Source organism: Cygnus atratus, chromosome 8 (assembly GCF_013377495.2).
Source record: "Cygnus atratus isolate AKBS03 ecotype Queensland, Australia chromosome 8, CAtr_DNAZoo_HiC_assembly, whole genome shotgun sequence".
NCBI lineage: Eukaryota > Metazoa > Chordata > Aves > Anseriformes > Anatidae > Cygnus > Cygnus atratus.
In genome coordinates this window covers 12,135,192-12,153,330 of record NC_066369.1, presented here as the reverse complement: position 1 = coordinate 12,153,330, position 18,139 = coordinate 12,135,192, and the positions used below count along the sequence as shown (strand labels likewise).

Sequence of the window (18,139 nt, the reverse complement as noted above, 5' to 3'; positions counted from 1 at the left end):
GTCCCCGTGCACCCAGTACCTCGCGCCTTGTTGTTGATGCGCTTGCGCTGGCTGCTGGAGGTGTGGGAGAGCAGCGTGGCCTGCTGGTGGTTGGCATCCACAGGGCTGGTGGCGATGATGTTGTCCTTGTACTTGTTCATCAGGGACAGCTTGGCGTTGTCACTCCCTAGGCGGGAAGAATCGAAGGCAACATCTTTCAGGGATAAAGACCGAAAAAAAGAAGAAAAGAAGGGAGGCGAGAAAGAGATTTCCTTGGATGGATCCCCAGCATCCGTGCAAGGTGACTGTGGCTGGTGGACCAGGCTGCCCCGTCCACCAAGCCCAGAAAAATGCTGAGGTTCAGCTTTCCCCCCTCAGGGCACTTCTGCATATCCAGGTCTGCAAAGAAAATCCCTGGAGAGCTCTGGGAACCACAGCACGGCCTTCCCAAACTGTGCCTTGACAAAGAGGGTTTCACTTGTATGGCTCAGTTGGCAATATGGCCATCAAGCAAGTGTGTTATGAGCCTCAAATAATCTCTGTTGGTGATTAGAAGAGCATTAACTCTGAATCATACTGACGGCAAGTCTAATTTTGATATTAAAAAACCTCAGCTGGTGCAGACACCAGGAGTTCTGGGATGGAGAAGGGTATTTGGGGAGGTCACCACGGGGGAGCTTGCAGGAAACACCATCTGGATCCTCAACCAGGCCACAGGAATCACAGTCCTTTCCCCCAAAGCTCCACCTTGCCTTGTCCCAGCCGTGTGCCACTCAATGGGGACCACCCTCAACTAGCAGCAAAAACCCCACTAACATCCCACATGCGAGGGAGACCCAGAGAAACCGGCAAAACCCTGGAGGGAAAATGCATACACGCGAGGAAGACGAGGCAGAAAGGGCCCGGTTCGGCCTCATTGCTCCCCAACCTGGCGTGAGGTCCATGCTGGCCTTCTCGTTGCACCCCTGCAGCGAGTCCAGGGTGCGGGTGACCTGGCTGGCGAAGTCCTCGCCGCCGTTCATGCACTCGCGCTGGAGGTGGTGCCGCAGGTCGGTGATGTCGTACTCGTAGCCGTCCAGGATGGGGGTCTCGCGGATGCTGAGGGTGCCGCTGGAGTTGTGGCCCTGCACGCGGGCGTTGCGCAGGCTCTCCCGCCCGTGACCCCCGATCAGCACCGAGGGGATGTAGTGGATCTCGTTGGCTGCCTCGGCGCTGGCGCTCTTCTGGGGCTGCGGCACGCGGCGCCGCTTGCACCACCGCCGGCGGGTGTAGAGGATCATCACCAGGCAGAGGATGGAGAGCAGCAGCGCGATCATCCCTCCCTGCGGGCACAAGGGCGAGCGGTGCTCGGGGGGGTCCGGCAAACACCCCCGGGGCACTGGGAGGGGAGACAGGCTGGGAGAAGCCCGGCCACGCTGATAAGAGCGTTCTGGCACCGGGGGGTGAAGCCTGCCTCGAGCTGGACCAGCTTTGAAGTCACCACCGAGGCGTAAAAAAGCAACGTTTAAAGCAGAGCGTGTTTTGTTTTGCGCTCCCGCGACGGCTTTGAAAGCGGAGGCCGGGTTTATTGTAGGCAAACACTCCTAGGGGCAACTTTTTCTGACCCATTTCCAGCCGCTTTCAGTGCTGTCGCTCTTAACCTTGGGAGATTTTCCCAGGGCGTCCTGTGGAAATTTCAGCATGCGGGAAGAGACGAAGGCTCGGGGGCGCACGGTTGGAGGAGCTCCGGCCCCACGGTGCTGAAGATGGCCAAAAGCACACCCAGCCCTGCCACCTCCCCGCTGCCCCCAGGGCCACCCCCCCCATGGAGATGTCACTGCTGCAGCGTGGATGGAGGTGGTGAGATGAAAGCTCACACCGGCCCCCTGTGCCTGGTCTGCCAATAATAATAATAATAATAATAATAATAATAATAGTAATAATAGTAATAATGATAGTGCATGGAGCCAGCTAAGAGCTCCCTGGTCATCTGCAGCTCCAGCCCCCTCCTCTTTTTCAAGCAATAGGTGATCTTGATAAAATAAAACACGAGTAACAATCTGCTCCATTAGGACAAAACATTAAGGAAATTATTGAATGAGAAGCAGGAGAGGCAGCTGGAAAAGGAGCCATAACGGCCATTATGGCTTAGCCCTCTTCCATTCCCGGGATAATGGAGCTGCAACGTACCCTCCCAGCCCTCCTTACAAAATTTCTTTAAAAGAAAAAAAAAGAAAAATACAAAGGAGGAGAATCCAGCAATGAAGGAGAGAGGCAGCCAGGGCCCAATTCTCTATGGGGTTTAAATCCCTTCGGGTTCCTCTGATTCCTGAACATGGATCCTATCCCCTATCCCCCCCAGAGATGGCTCCCACGTCACGGCTCCCATCACCCCTGGAAGGGTTCACCCATGGGTGGGGGGGGTGACACGGGGACATTCCTGCCTTTCCTCAGCTGCCCTCTGTATGCAGCTCTCACCCCAAAGAGCAGGCAGTTCTGCCTGCTGCCTGAGCTGGGCGGCTGGTAAACGAGGAGACCAAGCTGGAGCTGAGTCGAGTGGAAGCCCCTTGGCTGTAGATGTCTGTAAAAGCCCCATTATTTAACTGAAATAACTGTTTTTTCTGCCCTGGTAGTCCAAGAGCCCATGAGGAAAAGCAGAGGGTGGCCACTTGAGGTTTCAAGATGTTTCAAGAGTTTTACCCCAGGAGTTAAAAAAACGAGTGGTGGAGTCCCCTGCCTAGCTGAAAGGGCCAGGGCGCCACCTCAGCCCCCCAGCTCCTCCCCACGGGAGCACAGAAATCCTCCGTCCCCTCCCACCGGGCGCTTGGGCAAAGCCTCCGAGGGGTCCCGGTGCTGCACAGTTGCATGGGGGTTTCTGGCAGGGCACACGTGCCGAGCTCTGCCATGATGAACACAGCCCATCGCTCACACTTCTTCTCTCCAAAGGGGAAAGGAAGAAAATCAGCCTTGAACATTACACGTGACTGACGCTGGGCACAGAAGCCAACCTTTATTAGTCAGGATGCTGCCAGAGCAGAGCTGGGAGTGAAGGAGAAGAGGGGGAGAGGGAAGATTCAATCCGCACTTACACATTTTGGTACAGGAGCTGCGGGCATAATTTCCATCAGTTTGATAACAACTTTATTTCATGCACTCCTGCCTGGGTCTGGGTACTCAGTGGTGCCCAAGAGCATCAAAACAACAGCGGCAGAGCAGGGCAAGCATCCCCCGGGCGATGCACACTCGTGGGAACAGCCGGGACGGGACCAAAATAAGGAAAGGGACCGAAATGGGTTTGGGGTTAGCTTTGCCAGAACTTTTTCTTTTTTTATTTTTTTCCTCGAGACTAATCAAGCACAAATGATGGAGGAGAAACCTGGCCCCGGGCTGCAATCTGGAAGAGCTACCGACGCTCTCATTAGGGTAGGCACCATTAAACAGCCTGTTTGCAGCCTCGGCAGCACATTGTCTCCAGCTAATTATCTTCCAGCGGCTCAAAAATTGTCAGTCCTTCAGATCTTTTCCAAGATAAGGAAAAAATAAAAACACAGCCCCCGCCTCCAAAACAGGCATCTCTGCATGCACCAGTGGCCGGAGGGGTGCGTTCAGCCCACCCCTGAGGCTCAGCTCCCCACCCCGGGGCAGGTGGAGCAGGGGGAGCAGACCCCCTAAACCAGCACCTACCATGACGGAGATGTGGAGGATCCTCAGCTCCTCCTCCGCCGACTCAGTCTGGGGCTCGTCGGTGGGCTCAAAGCCAGGCAGGTTGGGGGCCCCATCCTGATGGTGGATGTGGAAGAGCAGCGTGCCGTTCTCCAGCCACTGCTGCCGCCAGCGCACCAGCGGGATGTCGTCCGTGTTGCCTGAAATCTCTGCAAAAAAGCAAAGGCATCCCGAAGGGAATGTGGAGCAGTGGGGGGACACAAGGGGTGTGTCTGCTTCTTCCCCAAAAATTGATGGAGGGAGCAGCAAGGGGATGGTATGTGACCACGGATACCCGGCAGCACCCCTGAGGCCCTAACTGAGCTGGGTTTTGCCCGTAAGCTTCACGTTGAACACAGCCCCGGCTGCGGGTAGCGGAGGATACGGAACAACCTCTCTGGGCAGTGATGGGATCGAGGGGGCTGTGCTGCTAATTATTGCAAACAAATGCCATCAATGGGGAAAGGTGCACGTGGCTGTCATCACACCTGCAGTTCCAGCTCTCACTGAGATGCGTTCAGAGGTTTCCAACCACATTTTGCAGCTCCCCCCATGGGACACAGCCTCAAGACCTGCAGCAGCACCTGCACCATCTGCCCAAGCACCCTGACCCTTTGGCTTCAGGGTCCAGGGGCACTGGGATGGACGGGCAGAGCACTTGAGTTATTTCCCCTGAAAATGCAAGCTCTGTTCGCATTTGCAGCACGAGGAACATCCCGAGGAGGCACAGCTTCTGCCCTCCCTGCACTGCCCCATCCATGCCACCTGCTTTGGTGCTGGCAGGAGCCCACCCTGGCTCGTGCTGCAGATTGACACCTTTATTTGGCTTTTCTCAAGCTGCCTTCAAATGAAAACTGGAATTCAATTACAGCGACAAAAAACACAAAACATTTTAAATTTACTGTTAATTAATTTCATTAAGCTGCCTTAAGTGAGCTAACTACCTGGGGGGAGGGGACTGCATCAGAAACCAGGTTCAGCCCTTCCAGAGCGATCTGATTAATCAAAAGAAACATTAGCTGCAGCGAGAGAGTTGGCAGGGTGTTCCTGCTCAGCACGGGCTCTCTTTCTGGCAGTAATCAGCACGCTTCCAGTGTCCCGAGCAGAGATGCTGAGCTCTCCTCGAGCCACCGCAGCAAAGCCGAGAGCAGTGAGAGCACCTCTGCAGCCAGAAGCAGTTTTGAAATTCCCTCTAAGCGCTGAGCTGCATGTTTCGGCACACGGATCCCCTTTGAAAATCTGGTCCCGGGAGCCACAAGGGTTTGAAACAGCCCGTCTCCTCCTCTCCCACCTGGTCTTTATTCATGGGCTGGAAGGGGAAAACAAGCTTCCCTGCCTTCTCAGCTCCCTACGGCTTCCCAACTTCAAATGAACTATTTCAAATTGAAGAAAATATTCTCCCCACACCTGCTTGCCAACGTGAAATTAGGAGTAATTAAGGCAAGGGCTTTTATGCACAACAGGAACTCAACGTACTGACATTTGGAAAAATGTAAATACCAGCATTTCCCCCATTGTGAAGACTGGAAATAATAGATACTAAGTATATGACATTGTGACATTTAGAAAGCTGGAGTTAAAGATGTTTTCCCCTGATCTGACATATCATTGAAAAAGCAGCACCCTTCAGCTCATTAATATTTGAGGAGGACTCCTTGATGGAAGTTATTTAAATGATTAATAGATTATAGTAAATTTAGGCCTTAAAATAGGTTGTCATAATTTCAAATTTATTTAAACGGGCTTATTTTTAAAAAGAAAAATGTATTCCGATAAAAAATGGATTTTAAAGATTTAAAAGAGCACCACCCAGCTGCGGAGCTCACACGCGTGATCCCCTCCCAGCCCGCTGCGCTCCCTCCTGCTGCCACATCGGCCGCAAGTCAGAGGTGCTGGGAGCAGGAAAGCACCCCAGGAATCAGCCCCACCACCCCAAATGGGTGGGCTACCACCACCATGGCATCACCCCATGGGGCAAGGCTGCTCCACCACTTCCACTCCTGCAGAACCAGATTGGAGAGCTTCATCCTCAGACCTCCTCCTCCCCTCCCCAAGGGTCTTGGCAGCTCTCTGTCTGCCCCATTACGCTCAGTTTTTGTTCAAAAACAGATTTATCCATGCTGTCCTGTCCCTTTGAAGTGTTCCTGGAGTTTGATTCAAGCAAGAGCAAGACCAAGATGAAGACCAAGACCAACAAGAAGCCACCTCATATCTTTGCTCTCCCGTCTCCCACTCCAGCGTGCTCCACCTTCATCTTTGTCTCGCCCTCCAAGCAGACCTCTCATCAGCTGGCAAGAGATGCTACCGTGCCCTCCAGAGCCCTCTGGGGCCATTTATCTGGGTGCCAACGGGGCTCGGCTCTTCATTGGAGCTGGTGGGTGCCCACCCCACTGTCCAGCTGGTGGGTGCCAGTCTGGTGCCACATGCCCAGCAGACCCCAGAGGAGATGAGGAAAGCAGGCAGAAAGCCAACCAAGGGCGAAGGGAGGAGGATAATTTCAAGTTCAAAGTTTGAAAGATATTGATGACAGGCCTGGTCCCCGCCTGGCTTTCATTAAGGCCTTGGATTTGAACCCATTAACGCTAGTATTAACTTCTTGCACCTCTGTTAAAAAATAGCCTGCCCAAGTCAGGGGTTAATAACAGCAGGAGACCACTAATTACGCTGTGCCATGCTCGCCCAGTACCGAAGGCAGCCCGGGTTCTTCACGTCCACAGGAGCAGCAGCCCCCAAATTCCCCATCTGGAGCCTCCAACACAGGGCCGGGGCTGCTCCCCTCCCTCACCACCTGTGAGGGGGGGCTGGGGAGGAGCGAGGCAAGGAAAGGAGAGCAGGGAAGTCTGGATGAAGTTGCTGGAGGCGGCAGAGTTACGCCTGCTTCGTTATCCATCACCCCAATAAACCTGTTTTCCTGGGGAGAGCCGCAGCAAGCCCTGGCCTTCGCCTCTGCATGCTCCTTTGCAGCAAGGCCAGGTTTGTGTGCACACAGAGACACCGTGCCCAAGCCCAGGAAACATCAAAAGCAGGGTCCTAGCACCCACATGGAGCCATTCCGCCATCCTCTTCCCCCCACTGAGACCCCGCAATGCCTCAGGAAGGAAGAACACACAAAATGAGTAACTCTCCTCAAAAACAAATGCAAGCCAACATTTTTTATGAAAAAAAAAAAGGCAAAACAATTTTCCTTTCCATTTGGAAGTGTTTTGCAATAATAGATGCCTCTGATTAGTCAAATGAACTCTGCCATAATGTCAGTCTCTGCAGAGCGCAGCTTTTGACTTGGACTTATATTTCCTCATTAACATTTAAACCTGGCTTATTTTCCATCTGGAACCCAACTGTGCTTTTATTTAAGTTCCCCATTTGCTCCATGCCTGAACCTTGCAGGTCCTTTAAAAGGTTCTGTCCCAGCTGAAGTAAGCCCTGGCCCCCAGGGGCTCAGGAGCCCTCCCCACAGTGAGCCGCTCACCCTGCGCTGGGACCTCAGCAGTTCAGATGTCAGAATCCATATCCTGACATCGGAGCAGGTTTTACTTCTGAGGTTTTACTGACACATCTTTCATGGGGTGATATTCATGTTTTTATGGGCCTGTTTAAACAAAATCACATTCATCACTGACTATCCGTATTTTATTTGCAATTTTTTTTTCCCCTCCCCAACCTCAGGCAGGAAAACCAGCTCACTCTGGAGGTCACTCTGCCTTTTTAAGACAAGCCAGCTTCTCTGTACCAGCAAGCACAAACCTCATTTTACCTGTCAGGAGATGGCACTTTTGGGCAAAATTTCCAGAAGACCCACAGGCATCGAACAACCTGGAGTCTCGAGGAAACGGCACCCAGCTTCCCCCAGAGTGTCCTCTGGAGAGGTCGGAGATGTCACCCTACCACGGCACCTGCACCTGGGGCTGGTGCACGGGGAGCCCTCAGCTGCTGTAGCCAGGCTGACCGCTAACCAGGTTTCTCCTTGAAATGTAGGGTGCCTTTGCTTTTGGGAAGGTCATTGAGGAGTTCCTTTTCAAAGCTGTACTCACAGTCTACCCTCAAACTGGGGTTTTTAATCCCAAATATGCCATGGCCCTCATGCATCCCTTTCTTTAACAGCAACCCTTTGGAGTGACACTGTGCCACGTTTCCAGAGCAAAGGACCCTGATTCCCCAGTAACTGGTTCAAGTTGACCAGTTTTACTCCACAGCTGCTGACCCTACAACCTGCCGTGTCCCATTGCTCCTCTCTCTGCAGACCCACAGATGTGTCCCACCACAGCTGTGCAACATCCCCTTTAAAGCTATTTTCCACCAGTTCTGTCAATCTTAGCCAAAAGCTGGGAAAATCTTGGCTGATGTGCATGGCTGAGATAAGCAGGCTGGGACATGTGTCGGTGGTGGATTTTCACTCCTGTTTTGTTAGTTCAGTCCCATTTACCTCAACCAGGAAACACAGAGGGGCTGTGGGAAGAGAATAAACCCAGGTCTTGGACCAACGCGTGGGAAACATGGTCATGTGAAAACCACACAAAACCCCCCACCGTGACAGCACATGAATATATATGATATATAGGATACATGCCAGCAACTGAAGAGATGCAAAATTGATGTTTAAATCCCCAAAAGGCCCACACTTGCAGTGGATATCCCAGCCCAACACCCTGCAATGCCATCACATTACCTCCTCCTGAGGGAAGCACGGATCTCCACAGAAAGAGCCCAAATGATGGCAAAGTTCCCAGTTAGCCACAGCAAACTGCTGCCCTGGCCTCCCAGCAAATACCAGGGCAGACTCAGCTTTAGGAAACTGGAATCAGCATCCTCCAGATCCTTCTCTGCTCTTGTCTACTGGCCTGGAGAGCCCCACAGCTCTCCCACTGCCTCTGTGGGGCTCTCTAACACTTGAAATTAGGAAGCATCATGGCCAAAGAGCAAAGTACTGGGAAAAAGGCAAACGTTTTCAGCAAACAGCAAGGAAACAGCCCACATCAGGAAGCTTTACAGGGGAGGAACACCCAGAGGAGCTGCGGCCGGGGGGTTCCCTGCACCTATTGGAGTAGTGCAGGGGATTTCCCATTGCCCAGTTGCATCCTCCTCATGGACACGGCAGCAGCGCTGGCTCAATGGCAGCACTCGTGGAGGAGGTTTTAGAGCAAAGGGACAGAAGCAAAGCATGAACTGCTCGTCCTTGTTGATGCTCACTTATGAGCACCAGAGAGGACAACTGACAAACCACTTACTGTTCAGAAAGAGCAAGCGACTGCAGGAACAAAACTTGACGGAAAAGACCCCAATCTCTTAAAAAAGCTCCTGTGCATCACGGAAATTACAGACCAGTAAATCCTACTTCTGCCCGGCACAGTCTGTTAGAGGAACCAGTAGGTGCGTGGGTGAATGTGGGTCACGCAGCACTGTGAGCCAGCAGACAAGGGTGATCCAGTTTGATGGACTTGTTTCAAAGAGCTCTTGTCAAAATCAGCCCTCAAATTTTTCCAGATAACCCAGGTAGGGACATTACAAGAAGGAAAGTCCCCTCAAAGCCCACCAGGCAGAGGAGGTAAGAGGTTACTCCTTAAGAAGGAAGGAGGTTACCAAGGCGCCCCATGGAGATCTTCATCGGGACCTCGGCTGCTCAGGAACATGCTGGAAGAGGAGGTGAACGACAAAGTTGGTCACCAGTGCTAAATTTAGGCTCCTCGAAGCCAAAGCTGTGAAATGCTAGAGGAAAAGTGGGCAAGGAAGTGGGTAGGTGAAATGCAAGTTTGGTGACAGCACGCCGCTCTTGAAAGCTGCCAGCAGGATTCAGGTCAGGCATCTCATAACAGAGGCAGCAAAGGAGGGCTTGGCAGTGGAGGGGACAAGGAAGAGGAGATGTCAGAAGTGGTTTGTGGAGAGAAGAAACCAACTGTGCTAGGGCTCCTCGGCAAGGAAAACAAACAACTGAGGAGGGAGATGATAAAAGCCTATAAAATCATAAAGCCAGTGGAGCAGTGGAAACGGCAATGATTATTCACTATTTCTCACTTTGCAAGAATTAGGAATGGAAAAACTAACAAAAGACTATGTTTCATCCACCATAAAGCATGAAAGCACTGAGAAAGGAACCAATTTCAGGGAAGACAGATACACCAGCAGCGATCGAGGCCAGCAGCCCAGAGGCAAATCCTAGCTGGAGAAACTCCTGCAGCGCACGGCTGGGGCCAGCAGCAGCGGTGGTGGAGCAGGCGGGGGAGGCAGGGGGATGCATTACAGCGACAACATGGACCTCACTTCAAGGGTAAATCCAGCCCGCTCCCACAGACTAATTTGTTTAAGTGCTCGTTACACCGAGGCCAAGAGGTCGGGAGAATTAGACAGTATTTTGGCGTCCTCGGCGCAGGAAACGAGCGCGGCCGCTCACTGAGTGTCTGCCATGAGGACCTGCCTGTCTGATGGGGCACATGAGGGACGGGGGGGGTGCAAACGGGACCAAAATAACCCTGCACACTCCTGTGCCAAGAGTTTCTCCAAGAGTTGGGTCTCCTCTTCCTCCCACCTCCTCTGACACTGGTCCCGGGGGATGGAGAAGGTGCTATATGGGCTAGAGCCGACTGCAGCCTAGTGCCATAAACCCCTTAGCCTTTAGGAGCACTTACCAGTTTCAAGCTCCACTTTGAAGTTTGTGGAGAGGCTTGAAGATAAAAGGGGAGGAGGCAAGAAAAAAAAAATCAGGGAAGAAAGATGTAGAAGGGGAAAAAGTTGTCTGTGCATCTTGAATTTATCACTCTTGAGAGAAAAGCTTGTCAAGAGGGCCAGAGACCAGCCAGCGCGCGGTGATCAATGTGAGGACTTTTGGGTCTAGTCAAGCTTGTTTCAGATTTACAGGAACTGAATAGAGGTATAAATCTGTCACTGCCTGACGAAAATGGAGGTAATTAAATCTGCAGGTGTATATAATTGTCATATTGATGATCTATATAAATCAGCAGGGCCAGCAGAGGCACCAAGCACCAAGTTGAGCATGGAGCCTCCCCACAAGGAGTTTTCTGCCCACCTGCATTGCAAGGGGCAATGGGTGGGTGGGCACGGGGTGAGGGGACACCTGTGTCACTGCCCCTCCAGCCTCCCCTCCCCTCCCTTCCCCTCTCCGGGGGCTGATCTCCAGGGAATTCCCCATGGCACCAGGAGGATGCAGACCTAAGGAGGATGAGGAATCCAAGAGGGTGAAGGCTCCAGGAGGATGAAGGTGCGAGGAAGAGGAGGGGTTCAGGAGGAAAAAGACATCAGCCCCGAGCTGCTGCTCACAGAAAGTGGATGCCGCGGGGGCTCCTTGCAGCCTCTTAGAAGCTCCGAGCCCGGGTAAAAGCAGGGCACTGACTTGATCTTGTAGCAATTTTTGATTTTTTTTCCCTCTCTTTAATTGGTTTTAACCTTTGTTATTTTGGGAACTTTGAAGCCTAAGCTGCTCGGAGCCGGCTGCCTTTGTCAGAAGGACACAAAGTGCAGAGCGGGGTCTCGGAAGGGGGGGATAAAAGGCAGGCAATCCGCAGCAGAGCTCTGCCCTTGCAGACCTCTGGAGACCCGTACCCCTTCTCCCCACATTTTTAGACCCCTCTCCCACCCAGCTCAGGGATGGAGACCATGGGCCCAGTCCCTTCCAGCTGGCTGAGAGCGGGAGCAGCGCGACGACCGAGGGACGGGGTGGCAGAGGAAGGCAGAGGTGGCAGAGGGAAGAGGAGGCTGCATCATCCTCACCCGCCGGGACCCCGCGCCCGCACGCTGGCCCCTCTGCTACGTAGCGGGAGGGGGAAATGGGATAATTAAACATATAAACGAGGGCTCTGCATTGCAGTCCGAGTTATGTAACAGGGCTCTTCATCTCCTGCACGCCTCGGCTGGAACGTGGCTGCGCGTCAGGGCAGCGCGGTGTTTACCTGCCGGGCTCTTCAGGCAGGGAGCAAGGCTGTGGGGAGAAACCCAGGGGGAAAAATTAAGAGGAAAGTGTCCTGGTTTTGTTAGGGCGATGCTGCGATCCCTGCGTGCCATCGGGGATGGAGAAGGGGACGGAGCTGGGGTGCTCGGGGGGGGGGTCTGAGGGCGGGGCTGGAGGGAAGCTGCACCCCGTTTTAGCAAATATGCAGCATTTCTGTAAACAAGCGCAATTAAATCCAGGCGAGGAGCGAGCTGTGTTTCAGGCATCTGGAGGGCGCAGAGCCCAGCCAGACTCCGGGCTGGCGAACTGCAGGCTCCTGCACTGCCAGACACAGCTTTGCTTTATTCACCAGGGCTCCCTTCTCCCCACTGCAGCTGCCACTGGGGGGGTGGGGAGGACACAGGAGGGATGCTCGGGGCCAGATCCACCCTCGCCCACCGCCTCTTCTGACCCAAAGGATGTTCCTCGTGTTTGAAACCTAATTGAAAAAGATTTTAACGATTTGTTGTCCTTCTGAAGAGGCTGAGTCCTCTGGCTGCTAACCAGCCACGCGCCGTACTCTGAGCAAGGAAAGGGAGAAATATAATAAGGAAAAGCTTTTACAGCCAGATCTGGCCAGGGTTTGAGCAAATGGACATGACTAGAGTGATGCTCCTCTCCCAGACCCACCAGCATTGCCATCATTCACCCAACAAGGCTGCGGTCCTCCGGGTCTGAGTGGCCAAGGCATGATGCACACCCAGGGAGAGAGCATCTCCCTCTATAAAGACTTAAAAAAAAAAAACAACACAGAAATGTCAGGTTGCTCTTTTTTCTTTTTTTTTTTCTTTTTTTTTTTTCTTCCCTGAAACAAAGCTGCGTTTGCTGCTGTGCTTGCTGGACCACGCATCTCAGAGACCTGCAGAAACTTCACCACGAACCTGTGCCAGAAAAACGGGTGCTCTCCAGCACCAAACCCATCTGCTTCTGCACTCAGCACCAGGGAAAAGCCCAGGGAGCTGCGTCCAGGTGTGCTGCCAGGAGCCACCCGTGCTCTCCTGCGAAACGCCACCCCCCTCCCACAGGTGGGACAACAGCTTCCCACCAGCACGAGTGCTGCTGGGAGGCAGGCTCCGGGGAGGCTCTGCAGCACGTGGGCTCCCTGCGCAGAGCCAGCATCTCCAGGAGGCTTCCCCGTGGCTGGGGACGCTGGGGACATCATTAGGGGACCGGGCGCCATGGGAGCGCCGCGCTGCTCCGGAGCCTGCGCTGAGCCAGGCTTAGCCCCCCGTGGGAGCACGGCTGCCAAGCAGACCCTGGCAAGAAAACTTGGGACCACCACATCTCCCTCCCCAGATGTCCTCCCACCCCACCAAAGCCCACCGGGCTGATTTGTCCCCTTGGTGCAGGCGTGGGGCACCCAGCGAGCCCCCATGGAGGGAGGAGGGTGGCTCTGAGCCCCGGCGGCGCGTTGCCAGCACCGTGCCCTCACCCTCTCGCTCCCCTCGGGATGTTCAAATTAATTGGCTTGTCTCCTGGAGCTGTTAGCTGGAACAAATAAAAGGGAAAGAGGGGGTGCCAAAACCCATAATAAGGTCTACAGTTCCTCTGAGCTACAAGGGCTGCTTTAAATTTCGGGTTTCTTTCTCTCTCTCTCTCTTCTTTTTTTTTTTTTTTTGAAGGAGGTTTCCATGGTAACTGTCTCCCATCACACAAGAGCCTGTCCCCGGGATATTTCGGGGTTGCTAATATCTGCCTTCCCAGGCAGCCACTGTGTTGTGACGGTGACATCTCGGTCGGATTTTTCGGTGCCCGCAGCCCCGGATGCCACCACCGGCCCTGGCCGAGCAGGGGGGGGGACCAGAGGGACACATGGCCATGAGGCCACCATTTGGAGCAGGTCTGCTTTGGGGGAAAACCAAGCTCTGCACGGCCACCTCAGGGCTGACCAGACCCTTACAGGCTCCCCCATGCTCAAACACCACCAAATGCCACCCAGAATCTCCCTGCAAAGGCCCGGGTGGGCTGTCTGTAACACCTCCTGCCACCTTCTCCAACCCTTCTCCATCTCCTTCTCCCACCGGGTCAGTTTTCTGCTGGATCGGTTCCCCGCAGGAGCAGAGCCAGCTCTCTACATCCCCGATATCTGCTTGCTCTGCTATGCTCATTAGTCATACTAATTACTGAAATGCCTCAGAGCCAGCCAGCAAAGGGACCGTGCCTCCTCCTGCACCACGGTCACATAGCCAGGCTTCTGTGACCGACGTGCCACCACCAGCTAGTGACCAGCCCTTCTCGGCACTGAGCAGCCAGCAACCAGCAATCAAACCCTTCCCTTTTTTTAGGAAAATCCTCCCGACCCGAGTGCTGCTGCTGGGAGTGAGCCCCAGCAACGTGCCAGTAAAAGGACATTCAGTTTGCAATGACAGAGCTGTCACCACCCAGATGCCTCCTTAGTCCTGGAAGGTAAAAATTCCTTCATCCGAAGGGCTCCTCTGCAGCGAGATCTCTGCCCCTCTGCAGCGGGGCAATGACTGCCCCGTGCCCCGTTTAGCTGGATAAGCAGTCCTAAAAAGATTAAACAGAAGGTAGGAAATGGGATGGGGCCCAGGAGCAAAACCTGCTGGCTTGGGGACAGCAGGGCAGAGGCAGGTGGCGGAGTGGCAAAGCTTTGGGGGGCTTTTGGAAGCACCCACATGGGCAGCGTGCCCCCCTAAACTGCATCCACAAGGGACAGGGCTCTGCGGGGACGGGAGCGAGGAATAAGGCTGTGATTTCTGCAAGATGGGAGCATTGGTCTGCACACCCAGCAGCCAAAACGGGGGGAAACAGATCCCTGCAGCCACCCTGCCCCACAGCCAGATGCCCACAGAGCCCCCAGAGCAGCGGCACAAGCCCCGCCGCGGGCTCTCCCCGCTGCTTTCTGGGTCAGGGAGATGCCCCAGCCCCGCTGCCGCTGGAGCCGGCTGGATGCGCGGTTGCTGTGGCAACGGGTTCCCAGAGACAAAATCCCAATTTTTTTTTTTTTTCTCCAGAAAAAAAAATAAATAAAATATACAGCAGCCCTCCATAGCCAGTGTGCCGCCAAAACGCTCGCTCCTGGCCGGGGGGCAATGGGGGGCTGTGAGGGTGCCTTCAGCGTGAAAATCAGGTGCCGAAGCAGCAGAGAGAGGAGATTTTGCAGCGCTGAGGTCTCGGCGATGACCGGTGGATGCTTGCTGGAGAAAAGAGGAGGTGGCAAACAGCGGCATGGAGGGAAGCACCCCGCACAGCACAGTGTTAGGGCGCCAGGGACATCATCCCGCCAGCTGTGGGAACGCAGGAGCATAGATCATAGCGGCGGGTCTCGGTGCATGCGACAGTGTCCAGGATCAAAGCCAAGTTCAATTAATGGCTCACAATCTTATTAGAGAAATTATTTCAGGATCTTGAGTAAAAGTCCGATATATCCACTCCATTCCATTAGTCAGGCTCATTTAGTAATTCAATCAATCTAAGCAAGGCAATTGAGCTCCTCTGGTATAATTTAACTCAGTTATTCTCTGGGTACTTAAGAATTTCTTAATATTTGCTCCATTATTTCACCATTACACCTATTCTCAGGTGCAAGGTTAGCACCAAGGCGATGCTGTGGGTCCCATGGCAGGGTGGACCAGCCCCACTGCACCCCACTGCCGCCCTGGTCTTGGGGGACACGCGATGGGGATGGGGAAGGGGAGCCCCATCGGCAAAGGTGTCCTCACCTCCCCAGAAACGAAGCCGAGCCATGGTTTGGGCATGGGGATCGCCTTGGTGTGCAAAGAGCTCCCCATGATTTTATTTCAGGGTGGAGGGAGGATGTGACCATCAAGGAACATCACCTTCAGCGTGATACCCGCGATGGGCAAGTGATGGGGAGAAGCTCTGCTCCCTGTGGGCAGAGGCAGCTTTGGGTTTTGGGAGGTTTAAGGGCTCCCCGTGGCTTTGCCATAGGAAGGAGGTGCTTTGGGTGACCGAAGTAACAAGCACCCCGTGCCCCCTGGGGCTCCGTCCCGCTGCCACCCCGACCTCAATGCCCAGAACGGCCCCCAAGCATCCTCCAGCAGAGCCAAGAGCATAGCAGAGAAAAAATAAAAGCATAGAAAAATAAAATAATTAATTAAAAGGGCAAGAAATGCTTAGGTATTTCAGGGAGATATCCTGCAGCGGTTAAATATGCCCAGCTCATCAGTGCCTTTGAAAGATCTCACCCCTCTAAAAAATTAGAATTGATTTTGTATTTAAAAAGGAATCTATTTAATTTGAAAGTAAGATAATTTGAAATTGTGACAGCTTGTATTAAGGCCCGAGTTTATGATAATCTATTAAAGTCACTGGGGCTGGGAGTGTCTGTCTTCTGAGCAGGTGAAGTGGCCAGCCAAGCCCCGGGCAGCAGGGGACACTTCTGGGGACACAAGGGGACACGGTGCCACCGTCCCACAGCAGCTCAGCGTGGCTGCAAACTGGGCAGGCAAAAAAAAAAAAAAAAAAAAAAAATCTCGTTTGGCTCGTCCAAACCCAGGGAGAACAGGACATTTTGGCATCTTGAACCCACCAGCTCAGCTCCCCAGCATTCTCGTGCTTCGAGCCCATTTTGTGCACCAAACGCATTTCACGACCCCTCTTTCCACACCCCCGGTACGTTGATGAGAAGGGAAAGGAGGCAGAGATGCTGCCTTTTGTGCATTTTTAATTGCATTGCAAATGTCCTCCGAGCCCGCCTGGCCACAGGAAGCCGGGCTGCTCGGAAATACCCCGCTCGCCGTTTATAACCTGAGAGGGAAGGGACCAAAGAAGTCAGCAGTCTGCCCGAGCGCACAGCCAGCTAATGACATATCAAATGTGGATTGATGCCGCCGAGCCAACGGGCCAGGAAAAAGGGGTTGCGAAGGTTGGCAGAAAGGGAATATTGAGCTGAAAATTAGCATTTCTTAATGGCCACCGAGCAGTAAGAGGCAGCCTTCCTTCAGGAAAACCCATAACTAATGCAACGAGCACCAAGTGAGATGAAAGGCAGCGATTGAGGCTCCCCTGATTTAAATAAGGATGAAGCAGGGCGCTGCTCCATCCCCACCTCCCAGTGCGTGCCAGTGAGCACGGGAGGTGCTGTGCACGTGTCTGAGATGCTGCCGTGCGAACGCGGGGCACCAAACCCCTGCCCAGTGCCCCCCCTCAATAAACGGGGGCAATAAAACCCCACAAACAACCTGCTATCCCTCTGCTTTGGGAGGAACTCGGAGCGGGGACCAGCATGCTCATGGAGCTCACAGACTCCCCTAAACAACTTTTCCAACTGCCTGGGAAGACTCCAAGGAGGACAGGCAGCTGCCGGGGCACCCAAGGGGGTTGTAAAGAAATTGGGCCAAACTCACAGAGTAACGTGGTTATGCACATGTTTGCCCTCGGATAAATCCATGTCAGCTTTGGTGCAAAGTGAATGAGAGTGCTCAGCACCAGCCAGGGATGCTCCTCTGCCCCAGGGGCTTCTTGGGCTGGGGGCTCTCCAGGTGCAGAGGACATGGCCCCCAAGGCTGGGTCTTGTGAGACCTCTGTGCACTGGAGGGCTTCCCCCAGGCCAACACAGCACCCAGGATGATGACGACAGTGATGATGATAATAATGATTGCAACAATAACAACAACAACAACAACAACAATAATAATAATAATAACATCAACAATAATAATAATAACAATAATCACACTGTGCAAGGTGGCCATGCCAAGCCGGCACATCCCCTGCTGGGAGGGACGGAGACGTAGCAAGGAGTCACCCAGGCAAAGCCACGGGGACAGTGAGCCCACGGGGTGCCCATCCTGCTGCTCCAGCACCGCCACACCCTGCCACAGCCCCAGGCACCCACAGGCTCTCAGGGGACCGATGTCACAGCAGAGCCCACCGCGACGTGCCCTGGGACCCCTCCCCACGCAGCACCACGCATCCCAACCCCGGATCCGAAGGGCAGGAGCATCCCACGCCCCAGAGCCATGGGGGTCCGGCTCCTCGGGAGCAGGTCCGAGGAGGGGACGAGAGCCCGTGTTGCTTTTGGGGCGTCAACGCCACGCGTGCGCGGCCCCGCAGCATCCGCTGCGCTGCGGCCCTGTTGCCAGAGCAACGCTCCCTGGCCTCCGCCGCAGCATCACACGGAGGGGCTGTGTCACGGATGGGGACATCGCATCCCGCGGCCCCCTCCAGCCATCCCCATTCCCCAGGCACAGAACCGGGGGTGTCCCCACAACCCCCTTCCGAGGGCATCTCCTGCCCTGTGCCCTCCTCTGCCGTTCCCACGGGAGCAGGGGGATGCCCGCGCAGCAGCCAGCGTTGCTGCGAGCCAGGACCGCGGGTTTTCTGCAGGAGGAGAGGTCTGGGGGACGGGAGGGTGACAAAGCACCGGGAACACAACCTAGAGAGGGGCCGCTGCACAAAGTGGGCATCAGCATGCAAAGCCACGCACCAGCACATTATTTTGGGAACGGCACGCAGGCAAGGGGGGCATTCTGAACACGTCACGGGGCACCCAAAGGTGCTGGCGGGGTGCACAGGAGGCACGCACAGACACGGCGGGGGTGCAGCGGTGGGGCCCAC

The 18,139-nt window shown here is 54.3% G+C and overlaps 1 protein-coding gene across 1 annotated transcript in view; it reads right to left on the bottom strand.

Annotated features, from left to right (window-relative positions):
* ASTN1 (astrotactin 1) overlaps positions 1 to 18,139 on the bottom strand; it is a 35,679-nt gene that overhangs the window by 16,596 nt on the left and 944 nt on the right. Inside the window, exons 2-4 of the mRNA XM_035537699.1 lie at positions 3,643 to 3,830; positions 908 to 1,301; positions 20 to 166 (exon numbers count right to left, since the gene is read on the bottom strand). Coding sequence (XP_035393592.1) covers positions 20 to 166; positions 908 to 1,301; positions 3,643 to 3,830 — 729 coding nt within the window. The remainder of the gene's footprint in view (positions 1 to 19; positions 167 to 907; positions 1,302 to 3,642; positions 3,831 to 18,139) is intronic.